At 43.2% G+C, this 19,791-nt stretch overlaps 1 protein-coding gene across 1 annotated transcript in view; it reads right to left on the bottom strand.

The window, feature by feature from the left end:
• Nucleotides 1-15,041, bottom strand: part of LOC106605352 (BMP-binding endothelial regulator protein) — a 28,316-nt gene extending 13,275 nt beyond the window's left edge. The window contains exons 1-4 of the mRNA XM_014200872.2: nt 13,823-15,041; nt 12,464-12,549; nt 6,042-6,141; nt 3,730-3,812 (exon numbers count right to left, since the gene is read on the bottom strand). Coding sequence (XP_014056347.2) covers nt 3,730-3,812; nt 6,042-6,141; nt 12,464-12,549; nt 13,823-13,937 — 384 coding nt within the window. The 5' untranslated portion in view covers nt 13,938-15,041. The remainder of the gene's footprint in view (nt 1-3,729; nt 3,813-6,041; nt 6,142-12,463; nt 12,550-13,822) is intronic.
• Between the last annotated feature and the right edge of the window lie 4,750 nt (nt 15,042-19,791).

The raw sequence follows: 19,791 nt of genomic DNA, 5'->3' as shown, positions 1-19,791 counted from the left end.
GAGTGTTAGAACTAGGAGTGTTAGAACTAGGAGTGTTAGAACTAGGAGTGTTAGAACTAGGAGTGTTAGAACTAGAAGTGTTAGAACTAGGAGTGTTAGAACTAGGAGTGTTAGAACTAGGAGTGTTAGAACTAGGAGTAGAACTAGGAGTGTTAGAACTAGGAGTGTTAGAACTAGGAGTGTTAGAACTAGGAGTGTTAGAACTAGAAGTGTTAGAACTAGAAGTGTTAGAACTAGGAGTGTTAGAACTAGAAGTGTTAGAACTAGGAGTGTTAGAACTAGGAGTGTTAGAACTAGGAGTGTTAGAACTAGGAGTAGAACTAGGAGTGTTAGAACTAGGAGTGTTAGAACTAGGAGTGTTAGAACTAGGAGTGTTAGAACTAGGAGTAGAACTAGGAGTGTTAGAACTAGAAGTGTTAGAACTAGGAGTGTTAGAACTAGGAGTGTTAGAACTAGGAGTGTTAGAACTAGGAGTAGAACTAGGAGTGTTAGAACTAGGAGTGTTAGAACTAGGAGTGTTAGAACTAGAAGTGTTAGAACTAGGAGTGTTAGAACTAGAAGTGTTAGAACTAGAAGTGTTAGAACTAGGAGTGTTAGAACTAGGAGTGTTAGAACTAGGAGTGTTAGAACTAGGAGTGTTAGAACTAGGAGTAGAACTAGGAGTGTTAGAACTAGGAGTGTTAGAACTAGGAGTGTTAGAACTAGGAGTAGAACTAGGAGTGTTAGAACTAGGAGTAGAACTAGGAGTGTTAGAACTAGGAGTGTTAGAACTAGGAGTGTTAGAACTAGGAGTGTTAGAACTAGGAGTAGAACTAGGAGTGTTAGAACTAGGAGTGTTAGAACTAGGAGTAGAACTAGGAGTGTTAGAACTAGGAGTGTTAGAACTAGGAGTGTTAGAACTAGGAGTGTTAGAACTAGAAGTGTTAGAACTAGGAGTGTTAGAACTAGGAGTGTTAGAACTAGAAGTGTTAGAACTAGGAGTGTTAGAACTAGGAGTGTTAGAACTAGGAGTGTTAGAACTAGAAGTGTTAGAACTAGGAGTGTTAGAACTAGGAGTGTTAGAACTAGGAGTGTTAGAACTAGGAGTGTTAGAACTAGGAGTAGAACTAGGAGTGTTAGAACTAGGAGTAGAACTAGGAGTGTTAGAACTAGGAGTGTTAGAACTAGGAGTGTTAGAACTAGGAGTGTTAGAACTAGGAGTAGAACTAGGAGTGTTAGAACTAGGAGTGTTAGAACTAGGAGTGTTAGAACTAGGAGTGTTAGAACTAGAAGTGTTAGAACTAGAAGTGTTAGAACTAGAAGTGTTAGAACTAGGAGTGTTAGAACTAGGAGTGTTAGAACTAGGAGTGTTAGAACTAGGAGTGTTAGAACTAGGAGTGTTAGAACTAGGAGTAGAACTAGGAGTGTTAGAACTAGGAGTGTTAGAACTAGGAGTGTTAGAACTAGGAGTAGAACTAGGAGTGTTAGAACTAGGAGTGTTAGAACTAGGAGTGTTAGAACTAGGAGTGTTAGAACTAGGAGTAGAACTAGGAGTGTTAGAACTAGGAGTGTTAGAACTAGGAGTGTTAGAACTAGGAGTGTTAGAACTAGGAGTGTTAGAACTAGGAGTGTTAGAACTAGGAGTAGAACTAGGAGTGTTAGAACTAGGAGTGTTAGAACTAGGAGTGTTAGAACTAGGAGTGTTAGAACTAGGAGTGTTAGAACTAGGAGTGTTAGAACTAGGAGTGTTAGAACTAGAAGTGTTAGAACTAGGAGTGTTAGAACTAGGAGTGTTAGAACTAGGAGTGTTAGAACTAGGAGTGTTAGAACTATGTTAGAACTAGGAGTGTTAGAACTAGGAGTAGAACTAGGAGTGTTAGAACTAGGAGTGTTAGAACTAGGAGTGTTAGAACTAGGAGTAGAACTAGGAGTGTTAGAACTAGGAGTGTTAGAACTAGGAGTGTTAGAACTAGAAGTGTTAGAACTAGGAGTCTTAGAACTAGGAGTGTTAGAACTAGGAGTGTTAGAACTAGGAGTGTTAGAACTAGGAGTGTTAGAACTAGAAGTGTTAGAACTAGGAGTGTTAGAACTAGGAGTGTTAGAACTAGGAGTGTTAGAACTAGGAGTGTTAGAACTAGGAGTGTTAGAACTAGGAGTGTTAGAACTAGGAGTGTTAGAACTAGAAGTGTTAGAACTAGGAGTGTTAGAACTAGAAGTGTTAGAACTAGGAGTGTTAGAACTAGGAGTGTTAGAACTAGGAGTGTTAGAACTAGGAGTGTTAGAACTAGAAGTGTTAGAACTAGGAGTGTTAGAACTAGGAGTGTTAGAACTAGGAGTGTTAGAACTAGGAGTGTTAGAACTAGAAGTGTTAGAACTAGGAGTGTTAGAACTAGGAGTGTTAGAACTAGGAGTGTTAGAACTAGGAGTGTTAGAACTAGAAGTGTTAGAACTAGGAGTGTTAGAACTAGGAGTGTTAGAACTAGGAGTGTTAGAACTAGGAGTGTTAGAACTAGGAGTGTTAGAACTAGAAGTGTTAGAACTAGGAGTGTTAGAACTAGAAGTGTTAGAACTAGGAGTGTTAGAACTAGGAGTGTTAGAACTAGGAGTGTTAGAACTAGAAGTGTTAGAACTAGGAGTGTTAGAACTAGGAGTGTTAGAACTAGAAGTGTTAGAACTAGGAGTGTTAGAACTAGGAGTGTTAGAACTAGGAGTGTTAGAACTAGAAGTGTTAGAACTAGGAGTGTTAGAACTAGGAGTGTTAGAACTAGAAGTGTTAGAACTAGGAGTGTTAGAACTAGGAGTGTTAGAACTAGGAGTGTTAGAACTAGAAGTGTTAGAACTAGGAGTGTTAGAACTAGGAGTGTTAGAACTAGGAGTGTTAGAACTAGGAGTGTTAGAACTAGGAGTAAATGAGTGGTGTGTGGAGCTCTGCTTTTTTCGCACGCCACCCTTCAACACGCAGACATAGTCTAGTTTGACTGGACCTCCCCAATGCTGGAGCTGACACTCCCTCACACAGCTGTGTCCACTGCCATTGACTTATAGTGTTCAGATCTGTGCGTGTGTTTTGTATTTTAAGTGGTATTGTGGGACCATGTGAGTGTGTGGTGTGTATACAGTAAATGAGGTTGGGTATACGTGTGAATTGAGTGTGTTTTGAGGAGACGTGTGGGGTTAGTCTTGTGAGGTAGACACTGGGTTGGGAAGGCTTGGAACCAGAAGGGTGGACTATACTGCCAAGTTCACCTGGCTCCTCTCCCAAAGACATTGAGACATATATCATCCCTCTTCATCTTTCTATCTCTCTCTCTCATCCCTCCAACTTCATCTGCCTTTCTTTCTCTTTATGTCTCTTCTTCCTCCAACCCCTTGGCTATCTGTCCACTGTCTCATTCTTTCTCTCCCTCACATCTCTCGTTCCCTCCCCAACTCTGTGTCTCTGTCTGCGTCATTCAGCCTCCCACTCTAAAAGTATGTCTATCTTTCTCTTGATCCTCATTTATATTTCTCTCTTTCTTCATAAATCTCCCCCCTCTTTTCACCCTTCTCTCTTTCACTCACTCCTCTGTCGGTTTGCCTCTTTTCCACTCACTCCCCTCTATCATTCCCTCTCTCTTTCCCTCTCCCTGTCTGCCTCTCTCTTAGTACTCCCTCTTTCCTTTACATTCCCTCCTTACTTTTCTCATCATCATCTCTCTCTCTGTCTGTTACCCTCCCTTTCTCTCTTTCATTTCTCTGTGTGACACTCACCTGACAGCGGCGAGAGATGCAGGGCTTGATGGAGCTGGTCCAGGACACAGAACTATTATAGGACTCTCCATCCAGCTGACAACCTAGAGGAGAGAGAGAAGGAGAGAGAGACAGGGGAGGATAGAGAGATAGGGTGGAGTAGAGAGAGAGACATAGAGAGAGAGGGAGAGAGAGACAGGGGAGGATAGAGAGAGAGGGTGGGGTAGAGAGAGAGACATAGAGAGAGAGGGAGTTGGCACTCCAAACCTGGATGTGAATGTTTACTAGTTCGTGGAAACTAATAGTCTACAGGGAGCACTAAATGGACTACATGTGTGAACATAGAGCTGTTTGCCTCTCCAGACCATAAGTGTTGAGACAGATTGAACACAGGGTTACAAATCCACTGTAAGCGATGCCTGGAGGGAGTCTGTGTGGCACCACCGTCAGAGCCAGCTGGCTATAGTGCCCCCTATGGCTAGGGAAGGCCTGTCTTTCATTGTCTTGATTTGGCATAGTGATGAAGTTTAGTAGTCTCGACACTGCCACATACACTACCATTCAAAAGTTTGGGGTCACTTAGAAATGTCCTTGTTTTTGAAGGAAAAGCACATTTTTATTGCTTCTTTAATGTGCACAACAGTTTTCAGTTGTGCTAACATAATTGCAAAAGGTTTTTCTAATGATCAATTAGACTTTTAAAATGATAAACTTGGATTAGCTAACACAACGTGCCATTGGACCAAAGGAGTGATGGTTGCTGATAATGGGCCTCTGTACGCCTATTTAGATATTCCATTCAAAATCAGTCGTTTCCAACTACAATAGTCATTTACAACATTAGCCATGTCTACACTGTATTTCTGATCAATTTGATGTTATTTTAATGGACAAAGAAATGAGCTTTTCTTTCAAAAACAAGGACATTTCTAAGTGACTCCAAACTTTTGAACAGTAGTGTATGTGCAATTCAATCACTCGAGACAGACAGACAGGCATGCACAAACTCTCTGACAATCCCAATCCATTATATAGATGTATCAAGATACCAGAACATGTTGTTGTGAACTGTCCAGATCCAAGGGCATGATAAAAACACCATGTGAAATGGGCCTGGGCCTGAGATCCACCATGTGCAATCACAACGCTCCAGATACACCACCCACAGTCAATAAGGGACTAAATGAATACGCTGTTCAGTTTCAGCAGATATAGGGTTGTCTGGTTATGGAAACACAGCACAACCATTCCTATGATAAAACCACTGCATGAAGTATTTCAACAGTGGGAGGTTTTCATGCTGACATGAGCAAGTTCCTGTTCTAAATGTAGACATGGTCATGAATAAAACCCAAAGTCAACCACAATGGAGGAACAATAGACACTAATACCGTTCACCATGACAACAAGGGGCTTTCCATTGGCGACTTAAGCGAGCTCCACCTCTTCTCATTTGAATTAACTCTAGTCTCGTATAATCTTGACGGCAAACAAAGGACCGCGCCCCTGACCATGAGGTGGTCAGTGCTGTGGACCGTGTCCATGGTGACCCCAACACTCCCCATCCTCGACCCCTGTGTGTTCCGGCCGGGAGGCGAATGCGTGCGGTCCTAGTCTGGGAGGCTGAGCGACGCAGTGGCTCGTAAACGAGGTTTATTTCTGTGTCCTGTAAACCGAACGCTGAACCCAAATGCCAACGGGTCCCAACACGTCCCAGAGATGAGAAGTCCACCACTGCAGCTGTGTGTGTGTGTGTGTGTGTGTGTGTGTGTGTGTGTGTGTGTGTGTGTGTGTGTGTGTGTGTGTGTGTGTGTGTGTGTGAGAGAGAGAAAGAGAGAGATGCTGACAAACAGTGTGAGAAAGAATAGTTCTTAAGACTTAAATACGAACCGCTGTAGGCCTGTCACATGTTTGTGGGAGTATGTGAGTAGAAGCAGGGAAAAGAATAGCTATATGTGTTTGTGTATGTAGCAATTTACCCTCAAGCAGAATCTATTGGTCTGATACAGTACACTTACACACGCACAGTAACTATTGTGCTGTTAGAAGAACAACTATTCCTCATTCCTCCACAAGGAGGCAGTAGTGGTTAAATAACTAGGTTGACCAGTGCAGCTGGACTGACTATCTTCTACTGTGGGACTCAAGCTGTCGCTGCAGCAAGGTCTATACATCAACACTAAAGAGATCCAAAGATAGACCTAACTCACTCCACTAGACAAAGTTCCAAGTCTATTGGTCTCGCTGAGACTACAGAACAGTACATGCATCCCCTAACCTTTGACCTCATGTTTTCACGGTGATGAGAGTAGTAGAGTGTGTGTGCTGCTCACCTTTGCATCTCTCACAGCAGGCTCCCGTCTGTTTGACCACCAGAGCACAGTCCTCAGACACCAGGGGACACTTCTCCTGTTTACAGTCTGCCTTCCCCTCCTGATGGAAAGAGGGAGGATGGAATGAGGGAGGGAGGGAGGGTAGAGAGATAGAGAGAGGGGGGAGGAGAGAGAAAGAGAGGGGAAGAGAGAGAGGAAGAGAGAGACGGAGGGATGGACGCAGAGAAAGAGAAGATTATAAAGTCTCCGACACATTCTTTGTCGACACACTCCCCTTTTTACAGACTAAAATGAACTCGAGTTACACATGTACTTTATGCAGACGTTCTCTTTCTCTCTTGTCAATTTATATACAACCTCACTTTATATACTCGCTTAACATTATCACTTTGCCACTAGCTTTATACACTCCCTTTATATAGTCCCCATTTACTCAGTGCAACCTAACTGGACTGTATAATGAGTCAACTTCAAAGCCGGACTGTGGCCCACATAACTAAAATAAAACTGGGCGGTTTTATTTACGGAGAGCCTTCACTGGTTCCCTAACCACGCTGGTTTGGGTGATGTCATCAGTGGAGACGAGAGGAGAGGCGGCGAGAGGCGAAGGCACATGGAATCCATACATAGTCTCTGTAAAGCTCTCCCCAAACCACTGGCCTAAATCGTAGAGATTTTCAGAGCACTTTCAACAGCCAGTTTGAGACAAATATGTCTGAGAGTGAGATATATGATGTCAGATAGATAAAGGGATGGATTGAAAGTGAGAGAAAAAGAGATAGAGGGAATGAGAGAAGGGCAGACAGATACCATCAGACATGATGACTGGAAAGTCTGACAGGTGGAGAGAGAGAGAGAGAAAAAGAGAGAGAGAAAGAGAGAGAGCGAGAGAGAGACAGAGAGGTAGACAGAGAGAGGATGACAGACTAAGAGAGAGAAATAGAAAGAGGGGTGATAAGTTATGCGTCTAGTCTTCTGACGACCACAGTTATCTCCAGTAGTGTCATAGAGGCCCCGTATTTGTCCTTGAATCTTTATGTCTCTCCACACCTGTGCTTTCCTAGTTGGGCTTTGGAGCCATTCCACTCGGCAGCCATTAACACTAAGTGGTGTGAAGAGGTTTGACCTCTCTCAGCAATGGTCAGGGGTCAAATCAGGTCACCACGCCTCATAAACACTCAACATACCGTGCACTTTCTGAGGCTTCTTACTGGTCTACTGGTGGTATGTCGTGGCTTCTAATAGGCCAGCGGGTGGTCTGGGGATTGTTATTGGACTACTGCTAGTCTTTGGTGTAATAACTAGAGAAATATTTGACCTGAAGGGTAATAACATGTTGATAGGTTAATGTGACCATCTAAAAAGATATATGTAGAGTATGTAAGATGTAGTGATCCCAGACATGATGGTCATGTGCTGTGGAAAGATGACCACTAGATGGCGACAGCACAGTCAGTTTCACCATCTCCATTTGCCAACTTCAGATAATCAAAATGTGTTCAGTCAAACCATCGTCTATGTATAATTTCTCTCTCCCTCCCTCCTAATCTCTCTCCCAATCGTTTCCACTATCACTCTCTCTCCTCCATCTATCTCTCAGCCTGACCTCAGAGGGCATGCCAAAACAAGCTGACAGACCCGCCAGCCGCCGTGCCGCCGGTCTTTCATGGAAGGATGAAGAGATCACTAAAAGGCTCTTCAGAGGAGCACTCAGATCAAAGGCCTATTTAAACCTGGACTCCTTGCCCTTGTGACCCTTCACCTCCCTCCAAAGCAAATATGTCACGACCCCACAGGAGCAGCAGTTGTGGATTAAAACTGGATGAAAAAAGATAAGGGCAACAATATTTCCATTTCACTGAGAAGTCACAAGCCTATCCAAGAAGTAGGCCTATTCCTGCACCAGTGGTAGAAAGTGAACAGAGCTGAATGAACTGAATGTAACTTTCAGGGGCGGAAATCCCGGGGGGGACACGACCCCCCCATCCTGGGAAAAATATGATTTGTCCCCCCCAATATATCACTGAAACATAACTATGTAATTTAAATAATATTAATAATACGCAATGAAAGCAATTGTGCTGATTATTGTCACTTAATAGCGCGTTTTTAAGTTTCAAAAGATTGCGACCCCCCCACCCTTTGCCTCACAATGGTTTGATCCACTGCCAGTTCCTTATTTGGCATGGTAACAGAGGGGTGGTATCCACTGTCTGAAAGGCACTCAATGAACGTAACTGACGTGAGGTTAATCCAGTCAATCGCGCACACACACTAGCTGAATATGCAGAGCTAGTGGGCAAATATTAACTATTAAGCTAGCTAGTACCTATTCCATTTATGTGGCCTCGTCAAAGATGGAATCTTTGCTATCGTCAATTTATTCCAAGATCAGCATGCAGATGATGTAAGTTAGTGCTTCAAAGTCCCTGTGATAAGGTTAGCGATAAACTGAAGTCCAAACTGAACAGAACTACACTCTCTTCTACCATTGTCTTAAATATATTTAATGGTCTCGTTGCAAAAGCTAAATTGTCGCAAGGGAACTTTTATTTATTTATTTTATTTCACCTTTATTTAACCCGGGTAGCAAAGATTATAGCAATCACCACTGAAACGGAATTGGTGCTCGCTAGCTTTGCAAATTCAGCTATTGTTGGAAGCCAGACAATATGAAACAAACTATTAAAATTACAAAAGGTTGCAGCATATGTTGTGTAAATGGTGAACTCATACAGCTGTCAACTCTTGTCATTTTAATCCGTTTCACATTTGCTAGCTACCTTTTAGATCGAAGCCCAAATAGAATGATAAAAGATAAGATGATAGAAGCCCATCTCCTACTGTAAATAACCTACACACTGTGTGTGTGTGTAGCCAGCCAGCCAGGTAGAAAAATGGCAGAAAAATAAAAGACGGACATCAGAGTATTTTTCAGTACACCAAAACGCAAAGTAAGAACCCTAGTAGTCTAATATCTCAAAGACTAGTTGATAAAATGTTCATAAGAAAGAAATTAAATTCTAATGGAAATGTTTCACAATGATGTCATTAGGCAGAGCAGGCAACAGATGGCACACAGACAGCAGAGTTGGGGACAGATATGCAGGGACAGACTGGCAGAGACAGGGAGTCTCAGGTAAGTTTGTTGAGTCTGTTTGGCAACATTATGAAAGGTTATCAATTTTTTTTACTTGTAAAATAGGAACATAAGTGAAAAATGCCATGGATACCCCCACTCTCAACTTAAACTGGTGACTGAACTAAGATTTGTTAAAGGCAATGGTATTGCTGTTGTGATTAGTTGTGTAGTTTTGGGTACCGGTAGTTAGGAGTACGGCAAACACCTTATTTCTTTGGTTCCTCAAAATACATTTACCATATTACAATGTAGGCTATGTGTTACAGCACTACTTTTGGTGTCCCCCTCAGGAATTGCTCTTGAGAAAATTTCATGTAATTGTCCCCTCCAAAATTGATATCAGATTTTCGCCCCTGGTAACTTTTGGCTCCGATGTGTAGGTAGATTAGCTCCATGACTTTTCTCTGAATTCAGATGGTTGTTGTCTTATCCTTCTTTATGTCCTGGCAGGTAGCCTAGCGGTTGGAATACATGATCTGATAAGGTGAAAATCTGTCGATGTGCCCTTGAGCAAGGCACTTAACCCTAATTTAATCCAGGGGCGCTGTACTACAGTGGAGGCTGCTGAGGGGAGGACAGAAACCATGTGTTTGATGTATTTGTATACCATTCCACTGATTCCGCTCCAGCCATTAACATGAGCCCATCCTCCCCAATTAAGGTACCACCAACCTCCTATGCCGTACTACTATGGCTGTCCCTGTAAAACAACACATTTCACTGCACCTATCTGGTGTGTGACAATAAAACATATATACAGTACCAGTCAAACGTTTGGACACACCTACTCATACAGGGGTTTTCTTTATTTTTACAATTTTCTACATTGTAGAATAATAGTGATGACGTCAAAACTATGAAATAACACAAATGGAATCATGTAGTAACAAAACAAAGTGTTAAACAAATCAAAATATAATTTAGATTTTAGATTCTTCAAAGTAGCCACCCTTTGCCTTGATGACAGCTTTGCACACTGTTGACATTCTCTCAACCAGCTTCATGAGGTAGTCACCTGGAATGCATTTCAATTAACAGGTGTGTCCAAACTTTTGACTGGTACTGTATATTTGTTATTTATTTTATTTAACTAGGCAAGTCAGTTAAGAACAAATTCTTATTCTACAATGACGGTCTACCCCGTCCAAACCCTCCCCTAACCCGGACAACGTTGGGCCAATTGTGTGCCTCCCAAAGGGACTCCCAATCACAGCCAGTTATGATACAGCCCGGGATCGAACCAGGGTCTGTAGTGACGCCTCTAGCACTGACATACAGTGCCTTAGACCGCTGCGCCACTCGGGAGGCCATATATATATTTGTCTCTACCCCTCCATTAGAAGTATCCTGGGAGGTCCAATAGCAATGCTGCCCTGAAGGTTCTCTAACACCATCTTTGCTCTATAGACCACTGGGAGAACTGTACCACTAGCCTCACAGTCCACTGACAGAAAGGGGGGAAGAGGGGGATGGAGAAAGAGAGCAGAAAATAAAGGAGGATTTTGTCTTCTTTAAGTCTTCTAGACTACACTCTTAGGAGAACCCTTTCTGGTTCCAGGTAAAACCCTTTTGGGTTCCATATAGAATCCTCTGTAAAAAGGGTTCTACATGGAACACAAAAGGGTTCTACCTGGAACCAAAAAGGTTTCTTCTAAGGTTCTCCTATGGGGACAGCTGAAGAACCCATTAAGGTTTTAGATAGCACCTTTTTTTCTAAGAGTGTAGGGATATCAAGTTTCTCATTTCATCCTAGCATTTATGCTTTACTTTTTTGGAGTTTGGTTGTCCCTTTAGACAGAATGGTGTACAAGTTATTGCTCCTTTTCATAAAATGACGTTCACATGCCAATTCCACACATAAATCCAATGTTATTACATCTCTGTACCTGGACAGACATGCTGGCTGGTTTAGTGGTTTGCTGACAACGCCAGTGGCAGAGGTAAAGACTATAAAGGTACACGGTGAGTATTGATCTCCATGTTTGTGGAGCGGTTGGAACAGGAAAGGACCTTTGGCTTCCCAAATGTTTGCGGATCACTGGTCAGCCCACTGAGCTCATCAATCATTGCTACCGAGAAAGAGGAGAGGGGGCAAAAAGATAGGGAGAGTAGTAGATAGCAGGTTAACGAGAGCTGCCTCCTGGCTGTCTGTATATTATGTTTAGTGAGCGGGAGGCAGATTCCTGCGACTTGTGAGACGGCTGGCGAAAAGAATGGCTTCTCTGTGTGCCTCAGTTTCCGCCAGTGAAGGGCCATTAACAGGTACTCCGCCGCAACTGGGAGCCTGTGAGTGACACTAGAGCCCTGACAGCTCCCCCCCACCCTTTAAAATCTGCTAACCCCCCCCTAAAAGCCAGCATTGCGACACAAGTGTCTTTCAGGCTGGCCCCCTCCCCTGCGAGGCACTCTGGGGCCAGTGACATGACGGATGGGCCAAGATGAAAGGCTAGCTGTGGCCCTCTGATGACTGATAGAATTCAGCGGGGCTCCTAGTGATGGAAGCCCGATAAGGAGGTGGTTAGCAGAGGGAGACATATCAAAGAGACTATCAGAGTCGCTAGAGACAGCCGAGGCAGCACGGCCACAGTAGTGTGCACAGTGCACACAGAAATATGTAACCTTGCACACGCACACTGTTTCTCTGTTTCACATAGGGCAAATACCCTGCAAGTCAAACACGACATTTGTAGAAACTTCCTCACCACATGACACTTTAAAGAGGGACTAAAAAGACAGGAGAGGGAGAGCATTATTGAATTAGGCTGCTGGTGACAGAAAAGCCTCTCACTTGCGTTCTCAACCCCTAAAACAATGACCTTCAAAGCAAGGAAAGACAGAGGTCAAAGAGCAAATGTTCCAGGAAAGACACGGGGCAAAGACAGCACGAAGACAAGGGTGTCTTTAAACAAACAATGCCATTTTGTTTAAAAGCCAGCTTCGCTTAGAAGGGAAATAATTACATAGCTAGCCTACTGCTCTTATTGAAAAGGTAGCAACATTATTCATACTTCTTTGTGATTATTAGAAAAAACAGTACAGGCCTATTTGCCCAGTTAGGCCTACAACTCGGCTATAGACTATACATAATTAGGCCACAATAAGAATATTAGGAATATTCAGTCAAGCGCAGAGGCAATAATTACGCACAACAATTGCGTTTTGTTCCTCCTCTGTGGAACCTACGTGCCAACAACAAATAGGGAATCTCAATGTCAACTAACAATTACCTGCCCTAACACCATCTGAAAGTTATTTAGCAAGAATTGGGATTTGTTCTCACCAGACAGACGCAGGTGATGCACGGGTTGTCCGTTATGTTGGGTATGTGGAGCACCTCTCCTTCGTTCTCGCAGATGGCTTCTGTACCTGTGAAGGACGCGAGGAGAGAGGCAATAAATTCGCGCCTTTTCATCTTCATTGACGTGATAAAACAGCGAAACAAGACGCCTATGTTATGGACAGGCTCGCCATATTCGAATTGTGCTTTTTCTTTACCAGGAATTGCACCGGCTATGCCATAACGGTGAGGTATATTTTGTAGACGTTAAAATAAGTAGGCCTAATAGTCTGAGTTTTATCGACAAATTTATATTTCTAATTTAATTTGATTACATAGGCTATAGCCTATAACCTTTTCTAAATAACGAAATATTAGATCAGTTTATCAGAATATTTTTGTCAGAGAGATTTAAATTTAGATGAGACATAACATTTTAAGTTGAGCAGAGTAGTGGCAGCCAGGAAAAGTGTTGGGGGGGGGGGGAATTTGGTGACAAAGTGGTTTCTGTGAGAATTACAGGAGCAGGGAAATTACCCCGACCGTAGCGTACCCTACAACCTTCGCGTGTAATTAAACCAGCACAGCTTTAAGTGATTGTGGGGAAACCCAACACTTTAGCCTCAATCCAATGAGGCTTTTCTTCTTTTATAAAGCAGAGATGAATGAATAGCCCTAGAAATGTTGTTTAGTCTTCATCCACCTCTCGCAGCCGAGCACAGTGACAGGGCGCATTTGTCTTTCTACAACCAGACAACTTTCCTCTCCCACGAAAACGGTGTGTTCAACTCCCGGCCCTGCAGGGAAAACAATAGACAGATGATATACCGCATATTTAGAATACCAGGTAGCGACACTCCATGGGAATTTGATCCGGTGGGATTATACTATAATGGTAGCCTACTCAGCTGATACCGATACGCAGGTTTGTCTTTCCCCTGAAAGAAATGATCATGTTTGCACAATGATAACGCGCCAGGTGACTTGGATACTGACCTCGACAGCACGACCCAACTCGAGTTTCCAAAACAACAGTAGATGGGAAAATTATACTGGTGATCCAATGCGCCTGTCATGAGGTTTCAAACGAGCCCGGGGGTACCAGTTACCCGACAGAACATATTTTTTTCACCCAACTTTTAACATCAATCCAATGACATGGTGACAGTTGTTGTTGATTTATGTTCAACCAAATGTAAATCAAAACTAGACATTGAGCAGACGTCTGTGCCCAGTGGCAAATAACGGGAAAAGTGAATAGCCTACCTGTAGACCTATAGGCTAGCTTTTGGGCTATATTCTTGTTTTTGACAATTGCTGGACATGTTTTGAAACTAAATTGGCCAAGTCAATGTATCTTACCTGTAATTAAAGGCGAGGAGGACTGTGGCATTTGGAACAGTAAAAACACGAATAAAAAGCTGCAGGTGAACTTAATAGAAAGTTCCAAGGCGCTCGAGCAGCAATACAACATCATCCTAAAATTGGTCCAGTGAAAAAAAAAAAGAAGGAAAACGAAAAAAAGAAAATGATATGCTAGAATATATATATATATATATTTATATATTTATATCCCCATGGGTTGGTGTCCGACTGAAAACCCTAGAATATATGGGACTCCAGCATAATTGCCCCTCTCAGTTAGTTTTGTTCCAGCCCATAACCTTCAGTTTGTCAAAATGCTAAACGACATCGCGTGTCCACGGGCATCCGACAATCGACATGACACATGAAAATTACAATGACAATGCCGTGCGGACAGCCAGGCGACAGTCCTCATGTCGCGTCCAGGAGCGCTCTTGTGTTCCCAAAACAAGTGCAGGGGTAGACAATGTTTCCAAAAAAGTGAAAAACAAAGTTCATAAGAGATTAAAATAAAACAGATGCGTATAGTAAAAATGACAAATAAAACTATTGGGAAATAAATTCCCCAAATAGCTTAAAGATATACTCGCAATTAAATGTCTTCAAAAATCCTCATGTTTGGCAATACCAAAAATATACAGATGTTGTCAAGCGCTAAAAGAAACCGGTTGCGTTCGGAATTGTAGGTCCGTTTTGCGCCGAGATGCTGTCCAACTGTGTCAGGTTTAGTAGCGGGCTTTAGGTTAGGCTACACGAGCCGGCACTGGTCTCTCTCTCTCCGAGCTCCGCGAGAAGCGAACCACCTCCAGCCCAAAGTTATAGTAAACTGCTCCTACTGAGGCGCACGGCGATGCCAGCGTAATAGAAACCCTACTACTCCAGTTAAACATCCCCGCAGGGTGCAGGAACCTCCTCCAAACAAAACGAGAACGGCCCCTCAATATTTAAATAATTGCCGGGGGTTTTAATAATCCGAGTGATTTGACGTACAATCTTGCCCGCTGCTCCTGGCTGGCTGCCGCTGTGGTAATGAAACACTCCGTACAATATCGCGCCGGGAGAGACCCACCTACTGCTATCGGATCTCGAGGCTGGATCTCGTTTCACTACAAACAAGCCTGGATACACAACATGCGTACCACCTGTCCTTACTGTTAATCTCTGCTGCGCTCTCTCAACACTGTCACGCTGCAAAACAGGATGAAACAACAAAAAATCCCTAATTCAGTCCACTTTGTATCAAGGTGGGTTTTCTGCGCCCCTCGAGCTGCTGGGGGATCAAGCGTCATCCCACAATTGTTGATCTCCCCCCTTCCACCCGCATTGACGGGGCGCACCACAATGTCTGTTCAGTATCATCCATTTTCCATTTTCCAGTCATATCCTCAATGCAACACTTATTTCATAAATTAGGCATGTTCTTTGTTTGACCCCACTTCAAAGGTATGGTGTCAATTCAGAATATATAATCTATAACATTTCAATAGCCTATAATAAGGACACATTAACCAGCTTGCATGACATGATGTGTCTGTTACTGTTGTTTGAAACAGATTTAGAAATCTACACCTTTTAAAACAGTTTGGCACCCTTAACATTGTGCTTCTGAAGAACCTCAAATGGAAAGGAAAAGCATTTCTTCAAAGAACCAAATTATGACCCAACCCTGTATTTACAACATTTAACTGTCAAGGAACAATGTTTTATTTTATCTAATTGCATTGCACTTGTTACTTCGCATTGTAAACATGCCACGAGTGAATGTGTGTGTCTGTGTGTTAGAAAGGGAGTGTGTGTCACTGTCTTTGTGTCGACAGTGTGTGTGTATTCAGCAGTACAGATGAACATTGTGTTAATATTCAACGCTTGATGGCGCCAAAGAGCCCCCTTTTAAAGTAGAGGTGTCTATTCCCAAATTCGTCGCAAGATTATTACAGATGCCGAGTTTGAACAGTTATTTATTTAACTGTGACATAAATGACCATCTTCCACTCTAAAACGAAAGAGCCCTATTGCGCTGTCGTAATTCAGATTCCGTTGTATGGTCCTTTGTAGCGCAGTTGGTAGCGCATGGTGCTTGTAATGCTAGGGTAGTGGGTTTGAATCACGGGACGACTCATAAGTACAAAAAAAAGTGTCTGCTAAATGGCATGTATTTATTATATTATAGAGCAAGGAAGGATGGGCAACTTTGATGGTGGCGGGGGACACAAAAAAACGGAACTCATCAGAGGGTCTACAGTAACTCGTGGGTCTGCATACCCACATCCATACCACCACCTTGCAAACAAAACATTTAAGCGGCTCCCCCTGTGACAGTGAATATATATTTTTGTTTTAAAATACATTTCCTGCAATTCTGCAATGGGGTGTAGAGAAAATGTTGCAGATTTAAAACAAGTTTCCTGCAATTCTACACATTTTGCCATGGGGAACAGAGAAGATTTTGCAATTTTCTATTATTTTTTTCCTTCTATTAAGTTTTTAATATGATAACTGATGAACAACCATGCTTACTACATGTTTAGATAGCTGGCCACAAGACTAATTTACCACCCAAAAAAGGTTTAGCTGACATGGGCTAATTGAGTGGCTGCTGATGCACAACCAAATTTCGAAGATGCACCTTGTGTATTCTATTATTTAAAAAAAAAATCATAATAATATTTATTTTGGGGTGAAATTGGTCCGCGGGCCTACAAAAGGGGGTAAGAGTTGTCCATCCTTGTTATAGTGTTGTGCTGTTGTGTGAATATGACTAAGTCGATTTGGATAAAAGCATCTGCTAAATATTATTATATCATATATTATAGTGTTGTGCTTTTGTGTCACTGTCCCTGCTTGAGTCAATATGTATGGAATCAGTATGAAGAACATTTTTGAGCATTGTGTCTACTACTACATCTCATTGACATGGGGCAGATGTTGTGTAGACATTGCACAGACATTAAGAGAGCCCTGGGAGTCAGCTGCCCAGGGTTAAGACTGCGGGCAGACGGTGGGTCTGGGTCCAGAGGGTAAGGGGTTAGACTCAGCTGTCGTGTCAAGACTGGAGCGCAACCTCCGTCCGGCTCAGACCCACGCCAGCCTGGATCAGGCAGCAGCACCATGGTGGACCCAGGGATACCCTCGCTCCAATCCAAACTTAAAACGAGCCTGAACTCTGACCCCTGCAGGGTGAGAGGTCGGGTACCCGCGGGCTTCAGCTGTGCGAGCGGGCGACTCACAGGCGACTTCATTTGGGCCCCGATCAGAGACGACACACTCGCTCACAGAAACACACACACAGACACACAGACACACACACACACACACACACACACACACACACACACACACACACACACACACACACACACACACACACACACACACACACACACACACACACACACACACACACACACACACACAATGACACACATAATCTACAAACACACCAGAACACTCGAATTGAACCGCAGACACAGAAAACACTATCATGCACAAAAACATCCATAGTGAAAGTGAGTGTGTCTCTTTAAGACAGGGGAGAGGAAAAAGAGAGGCATTTATCAAAGAGCATCGTGAGAGCTGTAGATTTAGTCTGCGGCTGGGACCTATCACACTCAATACTTTCCATCGTTTTACAAGCTTTTCACAGGGAAGTAGGGATAACAGTTCATCTCCTCTCAGAGACACATTAGCGTTACATACTGTTCTGGACAAGAGCATGCATATACATCAGATATACATTTTCTCCTAAGCCTCTCACAAGGCAGCTTCTCTAATAAAATGACACCAACCCATTTGTTTGTAAAAGGCTAATGCAAAGGGATTTCTATTCCATTCTCTCAAACCTGTGCGGCACTGTTCGTTTTTCACAGTGGGGCATGTAACAATGTTGGTCCTATGTCAATAATTTTTTTGCACTTGAACCTGTCCTGTACAACATTCATGTTGTGAAACACAGAGCGCCACAAAGTGTTTAGTCAAAGACACAAGTTATTGAGGAGAATAGTACAAAAAATAGAGAACCCACTGACGTCAATCAGACATAACACAGACCTGAGAGGAGAGTCCGCCAGAGTCCATCCCCATCTTCTTCCACAACGTGACTTTAACACAACATCTACAAACGACCCGTGCCAAATTAAACAGTGAGTCTCACAGTTACTCAATCTTAAATTGACCTTGTGCCGAGCTCAGGAAAATTTGCACAGACCGTTTACACAATAGTAAGGGAAAAAACAAACCTAAAGCCACTGGCCAAGGACAAAGCCATTTTAACAGTGGATATTCCTATATACTCTAACATATACACTGTCCCACATACTCAGTAAGCAAGAAGTGGAAAGAGACAGACTTAAAGACATACATACGGAGGGAGATTAAGGAGATACAGTAAACATTAAACAATAGTTTCATAGCACTAACTTGAATCACCCTGCTTTGTCTATAAAAACAGGCAGAGAACAGGTGCCTGGTGCATCAAAATAGATGATTATGGTACAAAACCTTTGCTGTAATACATTCATTAAGCTGAGTTAGGAAACGATACACGTCTAAATTCCTCCAGACACATACAGACAACACACACATACAGGACGTACAGGTACAGTACAATTGCGACATAAAGAGCTGTTTGGATTGTCATTGGTCAGGCTGGCACAGCAATCCTCTAACGGAAGGTGGCCTATCGTCTCAGAGGCTGGCTGGAAACACTGCTAAGCATGTAGGGCTGTGTGTTGCAGAATACGTGCTGGTGCTAGCTAGTGTTTTTACATGTATAGTTGTGCATGTTTTTATTGTTGTGTTTGTGGTGTGCGTGATTGAGTATGTTCCTGCAAGTTCTCACAAACGATCATGAGGGCTGCTTGAATTCCCTCCCCTTTTCGTTTCTCTGCTGTTGTCTCAGTTTGATGGTTTTCCTGCTTCTGTGCGCTGGAAGCTGCTGATGGGGGGCGAAAGTGGCCTTGTTTCACCCGAGGGGACACACGGAGGGATGGACGGAACGCGGGGGTTATTCTTAGCCTGAGGCGGGGGTGGCTTTGGCAAGGCATGGTGCCACACGAGGGGGCGAGAGCGGGGTGGTTAGGGCCTACCGACGCACAGGGCTGTGGGTTCCACTGCCCTGGAAGGAAGGGAGGGGAAGGGCTTTGATGTCGCACGTCCGACTCCTTGGCTGTTCTACTGGAGTTTCTGACTGGGCCTCGTCTTCAGCACCGCACCTTCACCCAACACAGACACCAGAAGTCCTGACTATGGACCAGCATCAGCCCTGATAGAAGTGTGTTTGTCAATGAATATGAGTGTATATGTGAGACTGTGTGTGTGTAACTGAATGTATTTATTGCATGACATTATCAGCCCTCTCCAGCAGCAGCATCTGGCTCTTTCTTTTTCTCCTTGACCTTCACAGATGACTTTCTCAAAACTTTCTCCTTCCCAGGCTCCTTCAAAGACTCTTTGCTAGTCTCCTTATTTGACTCCTTTCCAGATTCCTTGGAGGATTCCTTCTTTTCCATGGAGGACTCCTTCTTTTCTTTCTTCACTTCTTTCACAGGCTCTTCTGCAGTCTCTTCCACTGCCTCCTTGACTGCCCCCTCAGCAGACACTGAGATAGGAGTGATTAACACGTTATTACCAGGTACACACTCACATGAACAGGACTCCCACATGTCATCAACTCCATCTGTGATGGAGGATAGACAGTCCCTTCTCTTCATCTCTGATGCGTGGTTTAGAGATGTTCTGTCATTTAGTGGTGACCAATAGGCCGAGGGGAATCTGAGCCAAATGCTCTCCCGTGGTGCTAGCTATGGATAACACTGTTCATAATAAAGGTTAAGATTGAATTGTTAGACACTACTGCACTGTTGGAGCTAGGTACACAAGCATTTCTCTACACCCGCGATATCTGCTAAATAACCTCAGTCAAAAAAGAAACGTCCTCTCACTGTCAACTGCGTTTATTTTCAGCAAAC

The sequence above is a fragment of the Salmo salar genome, chromosome ssa05 (genome assembly GCF_905237065.1).
Source record: "Salmo salar chromosome ssa05, Ssal_v3.1, whole genome shotgun sequence".
NCBI lineage: Eukaryota > Metazoa > Chordata > Actinopteri > Salmoniformes > Salmonidae > Salmo > Salmo salar.
This window is presented reverse-complemented; position numbering and strand designations above follow the sequence as displayed.